General features: G+C 41.9%; 1 protein-coding gene across 1 annotated transcript in view; it reads left to right on the top strand.

Moving 5' to 3' along the window:
• The first annotated feature begins 883 nt into the window (after positions 1 to 883).
• Positions 884 to 22,109, top strand: part of MKLN1 (muskelin 1) — a 95,008-nt gene continuing 73,782 nt past the window's right edge. The window contains exons 1-2 of the mRNA XM_009097456.4: positions 884 to 1,015; positions 15,159 to 15,228. Coding sequence (XP_009095704.1) covers positions 924 to 1,015; positions 15,159 to 15,228 — 162 coding nt within the window. The 5' untranslated portion in view covers positions 884 to 923. The remainder of the gene's footprint in view (positions 1,016 to 15,158; positions 15,229 to 22,109) is intronic.

Here is a 22,109-nt window from a genome sequence, read left to right as displayed (position 1 = left end):
CAGGCATCCTGCTGTCCTGCCTCATAATATCTCTCCAATCTGTCATTTCCAACAGACAGTGGTTTATTGGTTTGGCTTTTTTTTTTTCCTCTCCCTGGTCTTGAAATATCTCCTCTTTTTTCTCAAGTAGCCCAGAGCTCCCCCAGGGGTGTCCCAAGTTTCCCCCTTGCTTTGGTGGGAGCTCTGGGTGAAGACATCTCCCTTCTCCAGGAAAAGCCCTACAACAACCTCAGATAGAGAAAAGCTTGTTAAAGAATGCCCAGCTTATGTCCTGGTCCTGTCGGTGCTGTGTTGATGGTGGGACTCAATGGTCTTAAAGGTCTTTTCCAACCTTAACAATTTTATAATTCCAGGAGTCGGTGCAGGATCAAACCTCTGTGTTTCTCTTGATCCCATTCCCAATCACCCACCCATGTGGGGCCAGGGAAGGAGCATTTGGTAATTAACACTCCTCAGCTCCCCTAGAGCCCCTCAGGGCACCCCCTGACACCCACAGTCCCTCTGAGCCCCTCAGGTCACCTCAGCTCCATGGGACATCCTCTGAGTTCCTCAAGGCATCCCCTCATGACCCAGAGCCCCTCTGGGCTCCTCAGGTCACATCCGCTCCATAGGGCATGTTCTGAGCCCCTCAGGACATCCCCTCAGTCCCACAGCCCCTCTGAGCTCCTCAGGCCACTTCAGCTCCATGGAACATCCCCTGTGTCCCTCAAGTCATCCCGTCAGCTCCACAGCCCCTCTAATCCCCATGGGGCAACCCCCGAACACCTCACGGCGGCTCAGCCCGGAGGGGCAGCCTCTCAGCCCACCCCAAGCCCCCTCAGACCGCCCCCACCCCCCCGGCGCGGCCCCTTTAAGAGCGCGGCCCCTTTAAGACCTTAGCCCCGCCCCCCGCGGTCGCTGCCGGCGCCGCTGCTGACAACAAGATGGCGGCGGCGGGTCCGGCGGGCGCTGAGAGTCGCGTGTTGGGCTATAGCCTGCACCGCTGGAGCAGCTTCTCCTCCACCTACCTGCCCGAGTGAGTGCCGGGCTTGGCAGCGCGCCTGGAAGGCGCTTCGGGCTCGGGTCTGGGGGTGGCCGGGCGGCTGGGCCTGTGTGCGGCCTGCGCGGGCCCCGCGCTGAGGCCCGCGCGGGGAGGCCGCGGCGGGGGGAGTGGGACCGGAGCTGTGTGTGAGCGGCGTTTTCTGTGTGAGGGGGCTCTGTGCAGCAGATTTTGGGGGGTCGTCTGTTAGCAGGGTCTCTACAGGAGAGTTTGGGGCGGCTGTGTGTAAGAGGGCTCTCTACAGCAGGATTTGGAGGGGTTCGTTTGACTGAGACCCGTACTGCGGGACTTGGGGGTGTTAGTAGGGCAGGAGGTGCTCAGCAGGGCTGGAGGTTCAGGGACAGGGTGCCATCACTTGGGGCTGTATTTGGAGCAATGGTTCATGAAGAGATTTGGGAGGAGTTGCGTGGGGCAGAGGGTCTGGGCTTGCAGGTTTTTGGGGTGGTGAGTTTAATGGGGAGGGCCTGGAGAGTCAGGTTTGGGGGTAGCTTTAGGACGAGATATGGGCAAAGGAAAGTTGCAGCCAAAGAGAAAGTTGCAGCCAACTGACCCCAGATTTGGGGGAAGAACAGGTGCCGGTGTGGGAGAGGCTGGTCAGTTACTGGGTGAAACGAGGAGACGGGTCAGTGCCCCACCTGCCCTGCACTGCCTCTGTCAGGTGCTTGTGGGCTCTGTGTTTTTTGGCAGCTGGGCGTCCTGTCCTGCCCATGACCTCTGAAATGCTGGGCTGTGTCCCTTGCTGTGTGTGGCTTTAGGGGAGAGAGGTTACCTGCAGTTCTAATCGCCTGCCTCTAGGAATTTGGGGGTTGGCAGGAGCTGTTACAGCCATCGGTTTGTGCTGCTGTACCAAGTGATCCCATCCTCTGTTGGCCATGTGGCATCCAGCTGCAGCCTGTGGAATCCCTCGTGTTTCTGGCAGTCAAGTTTGGAGTGACCACAGTGTGGTTTAGGTGTGATGTTTTTGGTACACCTTTTGGATAAGCCATCCTTGGTGCTGGAATTCGGGAGGACTGCTGGGGTCACAGCCCAGCAAGGTCATTATGGGCTGTCGAGACTCATCCCATCATCGATTGTGCTGCATTTGCTGACCTTTGATTGATGTATCCTCAACTCACCCGCTATCAACAAGTGACAGAGTTGCCTTAGTTGTTAATTATTAATATCCTCAATTATCTCTGCTTTGCAAACTGAAATAAACCTCTAAATCAATTTTTTTAATTGTTTTGTTTTTCTGTATATTTTCTGTGTTAGAAGTGAAAAAGAACTGCTTTCTTCTCTAATTGGTAATCTTTGGTGGTAATTAAGCCATCCCTTTACCTTTCCTGTTAGAACAGCTTGCCCTTAGGGTGCCTCTTTCAGGTCTCTGATGGTCTTGTTATTTCTACGGGCATTTCTGGCTTTTAAGATCTTGTTAAAGTGTTGGTCCCTGAGGAGAGGGGTGACAGTCCATTATTGATCTCAGTGATGCTATACAAACTCAGACTATTGTCTTTGTCCTTGATATTCCTTTCCAAGGCTCCCATTAGTCCCTTTTGCTACAGACTCGTGTCAGGAATTAAGTTTCACGTGGCATCTGCAGTGCTGCCCACAGTCCTTAATGCCTTCCCTGATACAAATTCCCGTTCCTGTAGCTGGGATGGTATTTTACAAACGTGTGACCTTGCATTTAGCTGGTTTTAAGATGTTGTTTAAAATTGCTTGTCATCAGTGAAAACAATTTTATCTGCTTTTAAGCACTGTAATCCCAGCAGAGGGCTTGTGCTCTGGTGTGCTGACCTTGGTCTGAGGGATTCTGGTCTTGCAATGGAAGTTTTGGTTTTTGCTTGCTAACTTTTTATTCCCATGGCCTGGGAGAGAGCTGGAATACAATCTGAATTGGAAGGGGGAGGCTTTGACCTATGATTTGAGATCAGCCTCTCAAACAGAGAAAGTTTAATAAGAAATGTATGGGAGGATGGGTTTTTGGGGATGGACTGAGGATGGAAATCTTGACAGTTGCTGGGACAATAACACCCTGTGGGATCAACATGCACAGAGAGCTAAAGGTTCTCTCAGTATTTAATATGTATGAACAAAATGATGCTTGTCTGGAAGAACTTGATCTTAGAGGATGTTTTCTTTTTCATCCTGCATGATTCTATGACATTGGGAATTCTGGTTATGCTGTAGTTTAAATAAATTTGCTGGCATAGCTAGAAAGAAACCACTTTAACCTTTAAGGAGAAAAGGGGCTCTGCCCTCATGTATGTAGGAGTGAATATACAACTTACTAAATATTATTGATTGTTGGTGGGAGTTGTGGTATTGCAGGCAAAGTGCTCAGGGAGGAGCAGCAGAGCAGTTAAGCATGATTTAAACACATGCCTTAAGTAGTTGTATGGTTTTAAATGTAAAACAAAGTTGTGGAATGTAAAACTTTCATCACTGCTGACCAGGGAAGAAATTAGATGTCTAGTGACATCTCACCTGCATATGTGATGCTGAGCTGACATTGAAGCTTCTCAGAACACTGAAATCATCTGATAACCTCTCTTTTAATTAAAAAAGCCTAAGCAGAGCCAAACAAAAAGTGTTTTTCAGAGGCCTTTCTGGTCATGCTGTAGTTGAGGATCAGTAGTCTATTGAAAAGCATTCATTTTCTTTCAGTGTCAGAGAAGCTTCCTCTGCTGAATGCCAGTGCCTTTCCTCTTGCATTTGCTGGTGGTGCTGGAGGATTAGTTAGTGCTGGATCCAGTTTCTGGCAGTTTTACCAGTGCTGCAGCTACCTGCATGTTTGCAAGGACCTTTCCAGACATTAAGTGAGGACTGTCTTAATGAAAAAAAATACTTCTCCTGTTTTTCAAGTCACTGGAGTTGTCTATCGGTTTGTACCAGCAAGAAGACTGACTTGGTTATTTATTTTAGAAACTGTGGGTAGAAATCAAAGAATTGGTCTGGTAACAGTGGCTGACTAAGTCTGTGTTGTCGGGGGGGGGGGGGGGTTGCCTTTTGGAAGAGAATTGATCCAGGAGGAAATTTGGTGTTGAAACATCTGATGTTTCCAGAGATGCTCTGCCTGTACAGAGGCACTAGTGCATTGAGAGGCTTCACCTCATCCAACCTGGGAAATGATCAGCCCAGCCCATTGCCTGAGGCTGCTTTGTCAGATCCATTACTTGCCTCTCCAGGGTTCCTCCCTGGAGGAATGGAGCCTCAGGGGAGGCTGCTCCTGATGCCTCACATGGGGCTGGCCTAGGGATTGCTCCAGCATGGCAGTGGCTTCATTCCAGTGACACAAATGAGTGCTGGTGTCTTTAGACATGCAGAGACAGGGAGATGGACTTCATTCCTCTCCCTTCTCTGCCCTCCTGCAGGAAGTGATGAGCTCAGCCACTCTGTTTCCTTCTGGACAAGGAGGGAATAAAGAGTTGTAGAAGGTAATGCAGGCCTTGCTCCATTTTTTGTGGTTTTTTTTTTTTTTTTTTTTCCCTTTGGTAAGGAATAGAACCAGAAGCTCTTGCTCTTCACTGAGAGAAGCACTTCATATCCTGAATTTTTAGTGGCTTGTTTTTGTACTGCTCCAGTTTGAACTTCCTCCTGAGGTGAAGTGCTGTCCTCTGTATGATGGCAGCCATGTACCCTTTTTTATTGCCAGATTACTGCATCCTGGGGCTGTGAGTTCTAGTGGCTGCATCAACCTCGTGACTGATGGCATTTTGTGTTTGATAATGCTCTCAGGTCCTTCTGTCAGTGTTCTATAAGGCTGAAATCCCACTTCAGAGACTAACAAGAGCTTTTTGCTGTGTTCCTTTATTCACATACTTTAGTGAGGAATGTTCATCCTGTTTCTGTTGCTCAAATTTTCAGTCGTTCAAGTTTTCCTGCATGGAATCTCTGTAGAGGAAGATCAGTATATTTCCTCTGTTTGACTCCAGGATTTTTAATTAGTGTTTTGTTTATTTCTTGTGCTAAGGTTGTTATTAAGAATATAAATTAAGATTGGTTTCTTAGCTGATAATTAAATACCATTTACAGCCTCTTAGTTGGTGTCACTTTTTCACTGCAACTCATTTTTATCTGTTTAATGCTCAACTTCAGTTGTTCAGAGAATTCCAGTCTTCTCCAGTTTGATGCCTTGAGTGGTGTCATAGGCTGAAGGCTGAATAATTCTGTTGTCCCTTTCCTAGGAAGTGTCCTGGAGCAGGGAAGGATCTAGTTGATTTGTTAAAATACACTCAAAATAAGTTTATTTTTTCATCAGTTTTCTGTATTTCCATCAAAATAGGGGGAAAGAAAACTTAGTAAAAGATACTTTGATAGTAAAATATGAGTGACTCATAGGCTTTTAAAGTGAGAATGCAAATTTAACTTTTGCTTTCTAGTTATGAGGATGTAACAGCAAGTTCCTGGCCAGACTAAAATGTACTGCTGTAGTGGTCTGTCTGAAAGAATTGTACTCTAATGTTTTCAAATCTTGCAAAACCTTATCCAGAAGGTGAAGAGAACACATGCAGCAAACCTTTTGGAGTAAAGTCCATAAGGATTAAAAACAACAGACCTAAACAAACAAACAAAAAGCCCCAGGTGAAAAAGAACCTGAATTCCAGCTCTTGTGCTCACTGAGATTTTTCTAACAGGAAAAAACATGTTTGTGGCCAGTGAAATGTGGTTCTCAGTTTCTCCTCCAACCACATGAAAATGATGACTCAGATCTGTACATTAGAGGTTCATAAATCTCCTTGTAGATGCATCCAGCTCTTGAAGAATCTCCTGTTCAAGCTGAGAGCAGTCATGACTAATGAAAAGGTTTATTTTTAATATTATGTTCCCTGAACCCAAGCTCTGATCCCTTTACAAGGCGAGAATATCTTCTGCTGAGGTCTAAGCAGTTTAAAGCCATCTAAACCAGACCCAAATGGTGGAAGAGTTGTAGAACTGTGACTTTAGAGGTTTTTTGCACTAATAATAACCATTAATATACTTTTTTTCAGCTAAAGTTATCATCATTTCTAGCTTTACTTCAGAATTTTGACATAGCCAATTCACTTTCCTTGTTGCAGTTGCTTTGCCTTTAGATAAGGGAAAGTGAGCACACACAGGGGCTGGCTCTGTAACTGCTGATGACTTTCAATATTGATCAATACTTCCAAATTTCTTCATTTAAATGAGTAGGGGATGTAAACCCTGGCTAACCAGTGAACTGTCCCACTCCTTGCCTTTCAACTGAGCCCTGTTTACAGAAATGCTCTCAGTTCTGCTTTTTATCCTTTTCAGTGGCCAGTAGAAAATATTTTTTCCTCTCTGCTTGTTTATGTAGACTTCTGGATGTTTCTAGACAATCTCATGTTCTGACACGCATTTTTCCTCTTGTTTACATCACTTCTGTAGTCGAGGATTTTTTCTGTGAGTGCTGAAATTCAGTACTTAAAGAGCAAAATATTTCTGTAGAAAATAAAGTTGCCTACAGATTGAATACATAACTATAAAATGCTTCTTGGTGTCTGATAAAGTTAATTAGAGAGAAAGAAAAATGTCAGAGGTGGAGGGAGTGAAAAAAGTCACAAAATTATGAAGTTGTGAGGCATTATGAGTTATGATATCTCTTGCTCCCCAGGTAAAAGCACAAGTGCTGTAGTATCAGGAGAAAACTCCTTAGGCTCCAGTTAAAATATAGATGTTATTGAAGAGATTAGACAGGTTTATTCACTGGCAGAAGGAGGAAGGTGAAATGCTAATTGCTCAGGTTCCCTGGTGTGCCCAACCTGGCAGAACCTGTAGTGCTCCGATGTTCAGCCTATTCTGGGATGGCATTTTACAGAACATTAAGAATGTAAAATTTTCATGGGAGGTGTTAACATCATCAGATTGTGGATCATGTTGCTGTATAGCCTGTGAGTTTAATAAAAATTTTCCAGCCTTTAATTACTAATTACTAGGTATTAAATTACTAATTACTAGGTATTAAAACAGAGTTTTCCTTGGGATAAATGTTATTGTTCAGGCATCAGGTACAGTCTGCTTGTTTTGTTTTGTTTTGTTTTGTTTGTTTTTTTTTTTTTTTTTTTAATGCAAAGAATATGTTTTTTCATTCTGTACATTAATTATGTTTTTATCAGATTGCTGGTAGAATGGTCAGGTTTATCACCACCACCGATTTTGTGTTCTTATCCTGATTTTTTTGCTGAGATTAAGTGGTGTGGGTAGCACTGATTCCATCACTTACATAGATGGTGACTTGTTCCAAAGCAAGCCACTATTTGACTTCAGTTGCATGTTAATACAAACTTGTAAACCCAGATGTAATTTTACTTTTTTTGCCTGTTGAATTTTGTGGGAAGAATGAGCTGTGAGTTCACTGGGTTTGAATTCCATAATACAACAGTTACTGGAAGGGGATGAGGAACACTGAAGAGGTAGAGTGGTTTGTTGCTTTAGGTAGTTGCTATTTCAGTCATTACTTCCAACTCAGTGTGCATAATCCTTGAGAAATTATTTCCTGAATCAATTTAAATCAAGGAACACAACCATCTATTTCAGTTGAGGACAGCAGCCTGCATGTCTGAGTTTAAACTGCAGGAGCAGTCTGGCTGATAGCACTTGCTCTTCCTTTGCTGGCACCTTCTGCTGTTCCTGAAAAAGGACAGGATCTTCATCATGGAGAAGAACTGGGCTCTGGTCAGTTTGAATTTGGTGGTGTTTTCCTTGGTCTTCCCTGCCTTTCCTCTTGAGACTGGCTGGGTTCATAATGTCATGCTCAAGCTCTGGGAAGGTGCCTGAAAAAACATTGAAACTTTCTTTAGGACATGACCTGTATTTTTCTGGAATCCTTTCCTGTCAGTACATAGTTTAAACAGCATTTAGCAGTTATGAATTATATTTAAACAGCAATTTCCCAGCCTATTCTGCACTTAAAAGTTTTATTAGTAAAGAGGTGCTCTTAACACAGAGTGTTAAATTGGAGGTAAAAATTTGGGTTAGGTAAATTGACCCGTGAATAAGGAATTGATGAATGAGTTCCCATTCCACTCTCATGTGACTATTGCTAGCTTTCAATTTTATCTTTTAAAAATCCTCGTTTCTGCTACAGGGTTTGGAAACTGCCAAATATGAAAGTAATTTTGGCCTGGGAGCTGCTGTATCCTTTAGCATGAATTATGTATATTGATCCAAAATAAGGAATTATTCCCTAATGTAATCCAGGGTTAAATGTTTGACCTGTACTGCGTTTCTCCACGTAACCAGCACTTAACAGGCTGAAACTTCCTTATCTTCCCAGATCAGTATTTTGTCTTCTGCATTCCCTGAGTTGCACAGTCAGTGAGAGAAGCTTAATTTTTGAAAGGAAAACTGTGAAAGTTTTCCCACCTGGAACCAGGAAGCGTTTTCCATAGGGTTTTGGTGGGAAAATTTCCAAACCTGACATCAGATTGGGCATGAGGGCGCTTCAGTCTGTTTTGTTGAACATAGTCTGCTTTAAATTCTTCTACAGGCATCGTTTTTTTGGGTGAACTTTTACTAGGTGTGAGGTTACAGTGCTGATGAGTATTAAAGATGTGTTTATGGCTTACATTAGCAATGTATATCTTTACATATCATCACTCAGTCTGGTTTTGTGGCTTCCCCTGTGTGGAATTATTACAGATATTGTGGAATATAAGAGCATCCTTGCACTGTTGTGAAATCATGGAAGGCCTTGTTCTACTTCCTGGCCTTCAGTAAGTTTTTCCATATGTGCATTAGTCAAACAGAAATACCCTACTGAAGTTGTGATGCTTCCAAAATACAGCACAGGGAATTGACATAGATGTGTGCTAGACATTGCTTTCCTCTAACCTACTTTAAAAGGATCTGTCCCATCCCAAGAAAATGCTTTTGGAAATGAGAAGTGAGCAGTGCTGAGGTGGGCTGCTCCATCAGAACTGTGGGAGCTTTGGAAAGTCCAAGTTTTTGTGGTGATTGCTGGCTGTAGAAATCCCTATGTCCACACACGATCCAAACTATTTTCCAGCTAGATAGGAGATTTTCTCAAAATGAAAACTGAACATTGTTATCCAGTGGTTGTGGGTGGTGGTGTTTTAAACTCTGGAGGATTTTACTCCAGTATTCTATCTATTGGCTACAAATTCAGTCAACTGAAGAGTGTAATCTCTTCATCTTTATCCTTCAGTCTTGAAGGGCAGAATTCATGCTATTCTTGGTCTTTTTATTAAGCCAGGGATTTATTTCTACTCAGAGAGTCTTCTGGTATCTTACCTAAGCTTGGTTAAAAGGCAGGAATTCAGGTATCCTTGTGTGCCCAAATATCCTTATTGAGGATAATAATATGTACAAGTGCACATGTGTAATATATGTGCAGGTAATAATGTGTACTGGTGAACACAGAGTATGAAATGAGTGAAAGAAAGTGCATCAGATGATCTTATAATCACTGAGTTTGCTAATATCAATAGCATTATAAGTTATTTTCTTATAAAAAACCCAGACATTAATCAAAATATGTAGAAAAGATCTGTTTTAGTGATCGAACAATTCTTAAATTTAAACCCAAAATTAGTGCAGGGAGAGAACGAACCTTGGTTATTTTTCAAGCTTAGAAGATTCTCAGCATCACTTAGTAGTGAAATTGCATCTAAACTATAATCCCTAAATGTTGGGACAATTAGGCTGGTAATCATCTGTGATGCGTGAAGTTACTGTGGGTACCAACTTAAGTAAATAAGCCTGACTTTATTTTTTCTCCTGTTTGTTTTTCCTCTGTGCTAATACTGATATTCCCAGCCTGGAGCTGGGAGCTCTTGCCACCAAGGATTTGAATCTCACAGTGATACAGTCAAAAGTTTAATCCGTGATTTAGGGTTGTTGAGTGTCACTGGAATAGAAGTTATTTACTGGGCTCTGATAACTTGGAAATGACCTGAAGTTGTGCCAAGGGAGGGTTAGATGGGATATCAGGAAGGGATTCTTTACCAAAAGGGTTGTCCAGCCCTGGCTCAGCTGCCCAGAGCTGTGGTGGAATCAACATTCCTAGAGGGATTTTAAGGATGTGTGGATGTGGCACCTGGGATGTGGTTTAGTGGTGGCCTTGGCAGTCCTGGTTTTATGGTTGGACTTGGTGATTTTAGGGCTTTCCCAACCCCAAGTGATTCTGTAACTTCCTGCACTACACTGCTGCAGTTTTAGTCACTATTGTCACTATTTCATTCCTGTTGTGTCTCTAGAAAGAACTGATGAATCAAAAAAGTCTTGTTTTATAGTCTTAACTAGATATGGGGGGAGTGAAAAAAAAAGTATTTTCTTACTTGCCTCACTGGAAATGTCGGTGACAGGGTCATTTAGGATTTAAGAAGCAGCTAGGTTGGTCTGGCAGTGATGATAGACAGCTTAAAAAACAAAAGCAAACTTTTCATTGAAAAAATTGAAAACCTGATTTTAATTGGGCTGTTTCTAGGCCAGAGCTAAGTAATGCCAGGTTTGTTGGCCAGTATAGCCAGCTGTGATCTGATGAATATATTTCTGTAAGATTTTTTAATTCCTCAGTTTATTTTTGTAATGCTTTATTTACTAAGCTATTTTATTTTTTATAGAAATAGGTTTATAATATACTGGATGACAGTGTGAGACTGCTAAGGACATGAAGCAAAATTGAGCAGAAAGTTGGCCAATCTCGTGACATTATAATATTTAAAACTGTGCTCCTGTGCATGTTCTATTCAAACTTTGTTTTGCTATGTAAGAGGTTAAGAAGTCCTATATTGTAAAAAAGCAACCCTAAAACCCCCCACTTTTTTTCCTGAATGGATCTGCATAATAATGTCCTGTTTTTACTGTGTTTCAATCAAGACATTTCCATGTCTTTACATCCTTCTGCCACTCTGAGCAGAGAACTTTTCCAATGAGAAGGAGATAAGCTGTAGCAGAACTTAAAAAGTGGGTTTTGACTTGCTTTAGGGGACAGTTATAGGTGCATGCAGGTTTTCAAACATTGCAGCCGGGTTGTTTGAAACCAGCATGGCTTTTAGTGAGTTACGAGAGCTGCAGGAGGAAAAAAAATCTGTCTTTCTTTCCAGATCTATTGGGTTTTTAGGTGGTAAGTCATTTTTTTTCCCCTGTTTTTCTTGGTTAAGGCTGTGTGTACATTCCAGTGTCTAGGCTGGGCAGGATTATCTCCGTGGATGTTTTGTGCTGGCTGCTGTGAGGGTTCTGCATGTTTGGAATAGTTCGGTCCACCGCGTCTTACAGTGGACTTAGTGGAAATTCTAGTCCGTGTATTCCAGTTGCTGTATTCTTCCCAGTCTCTTTTGGGATGGTTGTAGGAAAAACTGAAAGAATCATCACGTGGACAACCTGGAGCAAGTATTTAGTCCATTTGTAGCCAGTCTGTGTTTTCCTAGCACTCTTGAGTGCCTTTTTGCAGTGTAATGGCGTGGTAACTCTGTGGTTTTGAAGAAGAGAGTCTGAGTTCCAAGTCCTCTTAGTAAAGCCTGTGCCCTTTCCTGCACAGCTCTCGCTGAAGAGCCATATGAATGTGCCAAGCAAAGAGTGTTTGGGATTTGTTTATTCTTAAAGACTTGTTCCTAAAGTCATGGATTTCCCTAATAGCAGCTCCATGAAAATATTTAGGTTAGATGCAAATTATAGCAGCCTTAAACCTAATTTGCAGTGTTTTCTGCAAAGTCATCTTATTTCTCCCTTTCCCACTGGAGCAAAGGAAAACTCTCCCTTAGTGATTGTCGTGTCTGAACCCACAGAGCTCTGCACAGAGAAGTCCCCAGGCATGGGGACATCTCTGTCATTCCAGCAGAGATCAGCAAACAGTTGGCACAAAGGGAATGACAGTTTCTGTGTTGGTAAAAGGAAAAATTATCTCCTTCCAGCAGTTGTGAGACCAGTGTCTGCCTGGGTAATGAAAAGAAACTTGCACTGTGCTCTGCCAAGTGCTTTCTGCATGGCACCATCCACTCTTTAGTGATGGGAATGCTTACAGTGAGGTTTAGCTCCTGGGAGCTGTGCAGGCAGCGCGGTTAGGAAATAAGGCACACCAGGGCCGTCTTTGGAATTGCTTGTGGTGTTAATGAAATGGCCCCTCCTGCTTTGCTTTTCATAGCAGAGGTGCTAAAATTCTAAAAGCAGAGGGTCTAAAATTCTCAGCATCCAGAGTTCCAACATCATGTCATCTTATTTTTTAGTAGTTTCTTTCCAGTGGCAAGGGGGGATTGGGAGCTCACTCCAGTGGGAACCCCTTGTCCCAGTCCAGCTGCTTGTATTTTAGTCTCAGTTTGTGCTGGTGCTGGTATGAGCTGAGCTGGAGAACTGATCTGACAAAAGAAGTTATTTATGCAAATCTTTATTATAGCTGCTGGTGTAGGGAGGGGGAGGATCCTTTGCGAGTGGGTGGGCTGGTCCCTTTGGCAGTGTTGTAGTTTTGTGCTAGACTTGATCTTGTACCCACAGCTGATGATGATAAGTTATCTCAAACCACGTTTAATGGGTTGCTTTTTTCACAGGAAAAGCTTGCGTAAAACCGTTGGTACGTGTGGTAGCTCGAGGGCTTACAAATACCTTTTTTAATGTCTTGGGAAAATTACATGGAAAGTCGTTGTGTTAATGGAATTTTCACTGCTAAAGTTTCTCAGATTTTAATGTAGGTGTCATATCTGCAAAACCTCCCTCCGGGTACTGTGTAGGAGTTTTGTGATGTCCAGAAAAAGGGCTTTACATGGAAAAAGGCATCTGCTGTTAGGACATGCATTTGTTTGTTTCTTATTGCCCCACGGCTGCTGCAGTGCTTGAATTCCTCCAAGTCCATACATTTTCCTAAACTGTTATGGTAAAGTGGCTTTGTACACATGGACTTCTGTCTTCAGTATCTGTTTAATCTTAATAAATTAATAACCCTTGTATTTTAAACATTTCTAACTCCATTGTTACTGCTATCTTTATCTTTCACATTTCTTTCTAGCCTTTATTTTGTGTGAGCTGCCTGTCCCTTTTCTCTTGCTCTGTGGAAGGATTTTTATCTTGTCTAGCTGTACTGATTGAGATCTTCCTTGGTTGTGGCAAAACTGATCTTTGACCTGGTGAAGCAAACAAATCTGCTTCTAAAAATATGATATTTGGGATCTGTCCCAGTTACAAAATGCCTCTTTCCAGCTGGGCATTATCTGACTGTGCAGCAGTGCCAATTCCTGTGAGTGTTGCTCAGTGTATGAAGAGTTTATTGTCTAATGTTTAAACAAATGTAATGGAATAATAAATAAAATTTATTCCGTAGGGTAACTTGTCTTCTTGTGTTCCAGGATTAGGATAAAGTTCCATAAAGGAGAAAAGCCATACAGCATTATCTAGTTTTATGTGCCTTTGTATCCCTAAAGTATTTAATATAAGATACATATCTTTAAGTTTAGCATTTTTTTTTCTCTCCAGATGCTAAGAGGTATGAAGAATTTATTAAATACCATGTCTTGCCTGTGGCATGGTACAGGAGACTGCAGGTGATTCTTCTCAAAAGCAAATGTCTTGTGGTTTCTGGTGGTGACTTAGCTTTCAAACTGGCAGCTTTTATTAGAAATTAGTGTCTCAGTTCCCAAATTCTTCCCTTTGCTTCGCTTGGTTTGTTTTGTCCCAGTTGTTATTAAAGCCAGGGCCAGGTTTTCTCTCGTAATTGAGCCTCTTTGCAGTGCAGATGATGTTGTTAGCTGGATGTTGAATTCTGTAGAGCCATGTTTTTTATGTTTGATGGGGTTGGAGCAGAGGGCAGTGCTGTTCCATTGCATTTCCCCAAGTGGGGATGGGTGAATAAAGCAGCCACAGACCTGGGTCGGTGCTGGCATCACTGTGTTAATAAATGCTGTGCTAGGATGGGAATCAGCTAAAGGGAGGGGGAACTTCAGTTTTATTCCTGCACTGTGTGAAAATCCGGAGGTGTTCTCCAAGCCTATGGATAGACACAGCCACTTGGCCAGTTCTCAAAAGTGTTCAGAGTTAAGAGGCCACCCTGGTGTGGCTCCTGGCTGTGTCCCTTGTCCCATCATGGGACTGCCTGGATACCGTTGCTACCGTGGTGATTTTGGGCTGCCCAGTGTGGAAAGACCAACTGATTTCTGTCTGGTAATGCTCAACCTCTGACTTAACCTCTTTCCCTTTGGAGCTTTCATTGGAGTGCTTTTTTCTCCAGCCCTTTGTAGTAATCCAGATGCTCGTGTTCTTTTCCTCCTACACAGCAGATGGAGATGGCAGAAGCCTTTTGATGACGGTTTCCTTCTTTTTACATAAGTTTTATGAGCTGTCGAGTTCGTTAGCTGGAAGTGGTGAAGCTCACAAGCCCTGTCCAGCAGGTGGTGCATTGTCACCTTGCCAATAATTATATATATTTTAGGGATTTATAGGTTTTTTTTTTTTTAGTTTAATCTGGGGTGTGAGCTTTACTGCATGGTTATAGAAGAGAAAGCAGATGCGTCATGTAACTGTCACGATGAACCTGTTTCATTGTAGCCAAAAAATAACTATTTTGAATTTATTAAAAACCTAAGTATTGTACTCTTTTAAAGTGAAGAAAGCAACTCAATTTTGCTGGTTGAAGAGTTGAGCTTCTACTTTTTTGTGTGTTGTTCTGGGCTTATAGCTCATGAAAAATACTTGTTAAAATTTGGCATGGCTCTGGTGGTCATCTTTCTGTGCTCCAGGAAAGCTTAAGTGGGTTAGCAGCCCTCTCTCTCTCTTCCAGTATTGCCTATCTACTAAAGGAGAGTTTTTGGCTTACTAACCCTCCAACTGCTCATCATTTTAACCTTATTGAAAAGTTCTTACCCTACTGAGGTGCATAAGCCCATTTTTTTCCACTTCATTACAGGCTTAGGCCTATGTAAGCTCATCTGTTTTACATTTATGTCACAATTTGAATTTTTTTATTTCGCAACTTGAAGCTCTGTTTCACAACCACAAAGCTTGAAGGCGTATTTTGATGGGTCCTGTAAAATAGCAATTTAGAAAATCTTTAATAAAAGAGGGGGAAAACCTGAGTCTGTACCTAATGATTTAGTAGTTGTATGAGAATGTTACTGATCTGAATGCACAGCACATTTATTGGAGATGTAAAATATGCAGCTGTTACTTAAATTACTTTTGGCTTCTCGTTTCTTAGGAATATCTTGGTGGATAGACCAAATGATCAGTCCTCAAGATGGTCTTCAGAAAGCAATTATCCTCCCCAGGTAAGCTCCTGAATCTGTGCTGCTCTGTGTTATGTATGCTGGGTTTTTATTTTAAATGTGGGCTGCTGCTATTGGCATGGACATATTTATAGGCTTCCTTCTCTGAGTAAAATGCAGGTTGTTGGTACATGAGATATTTACATTTCTAGCAATTTGTGATTCTTCTAGAAGTGCTTCATTGCAGGGGAAGTTTCTGCCTCCTTGGCAGTCGTGGTCATACTGGAAATAATCAAACCTTATGGTGAGATTAAGCTGCTAATGAGGCGTGCAGGTCCCCCTTTGTCAGCACTACTGGAGGCTGTTGTAGGTTCTTGGCCTTGAATCCCACATCTAAGGAGCTGGTATTTGTTTCTCCTTATAGCACATTCAGAAATGTGGCCTCTGGTTAGACACACAAATGTCACCTCTTCTGCTGGTTAAGCACCTTATTAAAATAACATTTGTATTGATTTTAGCATCTAATTTGCTTTCTCACTATTATTAAGGTTGTTAGATTATCCAGAATAGTCTTTTCCACTTTTTTTTTCTCCAGTGAATGTTCTCCTCTCTGTGTTAGGTCTGTACCTTAATACTCTGACATGTTTGATCAGCTTCTATGTCTCTTATGCTGCTGGTTTTCAATTCTTTGTTTAAAGCACTGATACACAGCAGAGTGACTTGCACAGTGTCCCTGTTATGCAAAGTTCTGCTTATCTACGTAGTTAATCCAGGTATTCCTCATGAGTGAAATCTCACAGGATCTTTCTCCAAGTAAATCTTCCTGCTTTGTCTTGCAGTTGGTTAAAGATCTAGAGTCTGCACTGGTGGCTCCCTAGAGCAGCAGATCATCTGCTGCCCCTGAAGAGCTTTCACCTGGATTTTCTGATCAATCCTACTATGTCACTGTGTCTGTAAAATTAGGTTTTTGGGTTTTTTAGAGGAGAAGGAAAGGTATCCTTTGTATTCCTTAAACCTGATTGTGAAGACTGATATTGATCCTCTTGATGCCTCTGTGCATCTACTGCTCTTTGAATTTGATTATTTTACGTATTTATATTTTGATAAACAATGCAGGATTTTAATCCATAGCCTAAAGCAGTTTAGTCTATCTAGGAACTATGGATTGCAGAGTAATGAGTATTGAGCATGGATTGTATCCCAGCCTGTGCCATCCTTTACTTTCTTTTATGCAGGAAGCACATGTTTTTCTTGGGGTGCTTTTGTTCCCTAGGCAAGGTTGGCTCATGGTGTGTCTTTGGGCTGGGTTTTTCATCAGACGTGTGCTCTTAGTTGTTGTTTAAATTCACTCTTTAATTTTCTGAGCCATCGTGAACATTCAGCCCTTTTAAAAATCTGATTCTGGAATGGAAATGCACCTCCTGTAAGTGGATGCTTTAGAATATTCCCAATCTATATTTAAGGCTGATAAGAAATGATGCAGGTTGAACTCAGACATGTAGATTAAGCAGGGATTAATTAGAGTGGCAAACTTCTGTACAAACCACATGAGCTTGTTCAAGAGATGTCTTCCAAAAATTTCATGTGTACGAGTCGTGACCTGAATGGAGATACTATTGCAGAATGACTTGACTCCAACCCTGGAGAGTTGGGCACTGCTCTGCATGCTAAGCAAGGCATTTAACCCAAACTTCTTGGTAGGAGAGAGATGAATTAACACTGGCATTATGTACCTCTGTGTCACATACCAAGACATATATTAGGTATCCAGAATTAAGGCCTGGCTTGCAAAAAAAAAGTCCTCATGTGGCAACTGAAATTGGCAAGACAGTATTTGAGTTTTATTCTCTTACTTAAAGACAAAACTAAGAGAAAACCTAGCTGCCTGGCTGGAAAAGACCATGTTTCAGTATCCTCTTGCTTGAATTTTTGTATCTAATAATGACAATATAAAGTACTGTGTAGTTGCTCATGTGTTCAGCAAGCTGAATCCTAAACACTGAGTAAGAGAGAGTATGTATTTGCAGTGCCTTTATGCTATATAAAGTACTATATACTGCAGCTAATTCTCATGTTTCTAATCTGAGTGTTTAATTATTCATGTAAAGCATTTTTTATGGTTTAATTTCTCTGTTGAAAAATCAGCTGGAAAGAGGAAGTGGGGAATTGAAATCTGCAGAATTTCCTCTGTGCAAAGAGTGCAGTTTTTGTTATTTCTGTGTATCTAGAAGCAGTTCCCATTTGTGTTGTCTCATATTTGACAGATGAAAGAACTCCATATTTGGTTGCATTTCGATCGAAATAGTTCTTGCACCTTGTCCATTGAAAGACTGCCAAATTAAATGCAGGAAAAACATTTCTATATGTGTTTTACTTCCTTGTTTTTTTCCCAGGGGCTGAAGTTGTTACAGCAGAATCTTAGCTTGGAAAACTTTAGTTGAAACAGTGGATGACTGAATTGTAAGTGTGGTGAGGAGAGAATTTGGGGAAAAATCAAGCTGAATAGAATAGTTCATATTCCAAAAAGTGTTGATTTATACACGTGACTTTTAATCTCTGGAATAAACATTACGGATCCTGTAGGAAATGAAGCTGGAAAGCATTTTCTAGGTGTTGTGTTGGCAGCTCTCCATTTAAAAACTGGTCACTCGTGTGGTGACGCACTTGCTCAAGTGTGTGGGTGGCCATAATGGTCTGGACAGGAAGCGAAGTAAAACTCAGGGAAATAAAGCTCTCCTTGTTCCCAGCTTTATTAGCTGAAACCAGGGCTTAGGCACAACACAAGAACTGATGTCCAGCATGCTCAATGTGAGATATTTTAATAAGCTCTGCAGCCCTGATCGCTTGTGTTTGTCTCCTCAGTGCCTCACCTTAATGCCGGGGTTTAGCAATTCCCTGCTGAGGTGATGATGCTGTGCTGGCTTAAGGGTAAAAGTATGAGTGAGTCCCTAAACATTGGTTTATTCCCTTCCCTCATTGACTGAAAAAAACCTTTCCAGGCACATTTTCTTTCAGAGCACGAGTTAGAAGAACATAGGCAAAACCATCAAGATGTGTTCAGAAGCTCAATGAAAATGCAGTAAATGTGCTAAAGTCCCTACCAAAGCTTTTTAAAAGGAGAAAGAAAATGAAAGTGGAAGTGCAGGCACTTGAAATGCTGCCACGTGACTATATTTAGTAAAGGGTTTTCCTGGCTTCATGGGTATGGTAGAGTTAAATAATTCTCATGGCCATGAAAGCCATTAGTCGGTTATGAATGAGTGCCAGTGAAAGGAAATACATCTGACAGCTGTTTTTCTGTTTATTAAACTAGATATCTTTCTTGAGTCTTGAAATAGATGACCCAGAAATTGTATATTTAATAACAAACCTGTTATGTAGTAACCTATTCAGGCAGGAGAGGGCTGATGGTTCTATTTTTAATGCTGTTCTCGGCTTACATTGGAAGTGTGAAGCAATGAGGCTGGTGATGCTGAAGACCATGGCCTTGTCAGAAAGGCTCATTCTGATGATTCCGGTGATGGTCTGATGTGGAAGACTCTGCAGAGCACTTAATTCCCCTGAGTGGCTTGATTAATAACATGTAGAACAAGAGCATAGATTTTTATTTAGCCACCAACTTAGTTGCAAGAGCAATTGAGATTTTTGTGTTGTGGACAAGGGCAGCCCTTGTTATTTTGTTAATTTGTGGGTTTTATTTTTACATGCAATGCAGATTTCACTGTTCCCTAATCAAAAATTATGCTTGAGCAGAACTGGTTAAAGAGAAAGAAATTGGTAAAAGATGGTGTGACTAATTGTACAGGCAGCTTGTGTAGTGCAGTTTGGAATGTAGTTCAGCATATTTGGTCACAGAATCAATTAGATTGGAATAGACCTCTGAGATCAAGAGTCCAACCCTTTACTAATCACCACCTTCTCAATGCCAGGGTCCAGTTAAATGCCACATCCACTTGTTTCTTAGACAACTCCAGGGATGTTGACTCTGCCACCTGATCCCTGGGCAGCCGATTCCAGTCTCGTGGAATTGTGAATTTTGAACAATTGAAGATCATATGCATAAAGTTTGTGGCATTGTCCAAACAATTGGTTTCACTTTTGCCTCTGAAGACCAGTTTTCCTCTCATTTCCATGCTGCTGTGTAGATTGTATCAGGAATTAATTTAAAGTACATTAATAAAATTTACAGTGTTGTGTGATGCAGCAGCCTGCATATGGTTGTCATCAAATGATAGCACAGACCAGAGCTTCAAAAAAGTTTGTAATTTGCTGCAGCTCCCAGTGTGACAAGGCTGGACTTGCTTTTTTTGGGGGGAGTGCACTGGAAGCAGCTGTTGGGGTGCTGAAGTGCCATGTGGGACTTATTCTTCTCTTTGTGCATATTTACTTACAAATGTCCTGGATCAGAAACCAGAGGTTTTCCTCTTCTAAGGTGTTTTGTAGCGTCTTTTTTGTTAGTGTTGTGATCTGAGGCCTAACAACTGGGCTGAGGTTTTGCTCAGTCATGCCAGTTAGTATCTGTGTGCCATGTTCTAATGGACAAACACTTCAGTTATAATTCGGATTTTTGGAATACTGCACGAATACGTGGACGTTAAATGTACTGATGTTACTCACAGCAATAAAATGGAAAAGTGTCAAATATCTTGATGTATTTGCCTGAAATCTCATACACTTGTTCTCTCTCCAGGTTGAATAAATAACTTGATCCTACAGACACTTCTGTCACATCTTTTAGAGCTACAGAGAATAGTCTGTCACAGCTAAAATCCTGGTAGCAGTCCAAAAATATTCATGCAGCCAGCTGCTAGAAGCTCTTGAGGCAGTGTGTTTTTTCAACATCATTGAGGTTCACAGCTGGTACCCACACAGTGGCAGTGCTGTGTGTTTGTATAGAAACCCAAAACGTACATCTCTGTATTTTTATATGTATCGTTGAATTACAGAATAGTATGTGTTAAAAGGGTCCTTAAGCATCTCATTCCAAGCCCCCTGTCATGGGCAGGGACACCTTCCACTAGATCATATTGCTCCGAGATTATATCACTCATCTAACCTGGCCTTGGACATTCCAAGGATGGGGAATCCACAGGGTCTCACCACCCTTACGGTAAAGAATTTATTCCTAATAGCGAATCTAAATGTATCTTCTAGTTTGAAAGTCTTTCAGTTTGATGTGTGTGTATATGCATTATAAACCAGAAAAACACATATTTAGGCACAGGGGTTTATAGCAAATCTGTCCTTTGTTTCCATATCAATCAGCAGATAATTCACAAAAAAAAGGTTGAGTTTAGCTTTTGTGCTTCTATTTTCTGTAAGGTCTGCATGACTCAGCAGGTGGTGGGATGTGTGGAAGTGGGAAGGAGGGTGACAGAGTTCCCTCTCTGTCTAGAGGGTTAAGAAATCACTGCTGGCCATGAGGAGTAATTGCTGTGCCTTGCTCCCTTCCAGGCATAAAGGATTTAACTGCAGTCCTGGTTTTCTCTCCCTTAATTTAGGGTAAGAATTGAATAATGCAGGATGACATTTGTGCCAAGTTTTTGCAAATCTTGTGTGGTACTTGAGAAAGTATGTGTTCATGGCCCAGGCATTAGGTTTGGGATTCCAGCAGGATTAAGAATTGCAATTGCTGGTAGTGCTGGCTTCACTTTTCCAGCTATGGGAGAAATCTGCAGTGAAGATATGATGGTGTAGGAGGAGTTCTTAGACATTGTGTACTGTCTGTTCTGTATGGGAATTTTGGCAGTGGGCTGTGCCATGTATCAAGTGCTGCCTTGCTCATTAAAGGACCATCCTTTTGCTCATTCTTTCCTTTTTTCTCTTTAGAAAAATCAGTTTTCTCTATAGAATTTTAGTGAGGTTTTTCCCCCTGAAGTTTGGGAAGTAGTTTGAGACAACAGCTTGCTGCTGCATAAACGGTGGGTTCTGACATTTAGGTGGATGGTGTTCTTCACTAAAGTAGAAATTCTTCTTTAAAAACATTTGGGAAAGCACTAAATCGTTCTCCTGTTGTACCCCCAGGATGCTGCTACTGGTTTATTTTCTTAATTTTGAAAAAATTTGAGATGCTGAAAGCATCTTCGACAGTAAATCTGCTGTTTGTATCTATCCAGTCTGCATCCTCTTCTGTAACTGCTCTGTGTACAAATGTTTCTCTGAGTCTAAGCTTTTTGTAAGTATAGTAGGAGCCAGCCATTGAGGTCAAACCTTTATCCTGGTGCTCTCCAGAACAATATGAGTACTGCTACTAGATTGAGAATTATTTGCTTTATAGGGCTGAGAGAAAAAAAACAAAGACTGAGAACTAACTGGATGAGCAAGGTTTTTCTGCTGCTCTCTCAAGTTACCTTGCTAGGGTGAGATTGCCGTACTGATGGACTTGTCTAGGATAGCAGATACTCTCCTAAGATGTTTAGCATAGGAGATACTACTCAGGATCTACAGAAAGCAGCCACACAGATGCAAATATCTCTACTTGATGCTGATGAAAGACCGAAACTCAGGCATCATGTCTGGTTTGGCAGTGCTGCTGCTTGGAGGACAGAGCCACCAGCAGAGCCTGCGGTGGGAGGTGTCCTACGGTGTGCTGATCTGCTTGTGCTGGAGTCCTGATGACAGGGCTTTGTAACAAAATCCAGCACGATGAGTAATTGACATTCTGTGCTTTGCCTCTGTGGTGCACTGCTTATTTCTGAGAAATCAGGAAAGAGAGTGAAACACATTATTTTCAGATATAAAACTTGATGTATTCTTCAGGGTGAAGAGAAACAAGGTGTCTCCAGACTCCCCCCCAAGAGCTGTTTGGTAGGGGAAGGTACTTGGTGGTCCCTGATGAATGGTGCAAGTGCTTCCCTGCTCCTGCTTTTCCATGGGAACAGACCTCTTCCTCCAGCAGTGCTGGTGAAGCTGGTAGCTGTGGCCTGAGTGTAAATAATCTGACT

Source organism: Serinus canaria, chromosome 1A (assembly GCF_022539315.1).
Source record: "Serinus canaria isolate serCan28SL12 chromosome 1A, serCan2020, whole genome shotgun sequence".
In the NCBI taxonomy this organism is placed as follows: Eukaryota; Metazoa; Chordata; class Aves; order Passeriformes; family Fringillidae; genus Serinus; species Serinus canaria.
The sequence above is the reverse complement of the archived record's forward strand: the minus strand, read 5'-3'. Positions and strand labels throughout refer to the sequence as shown.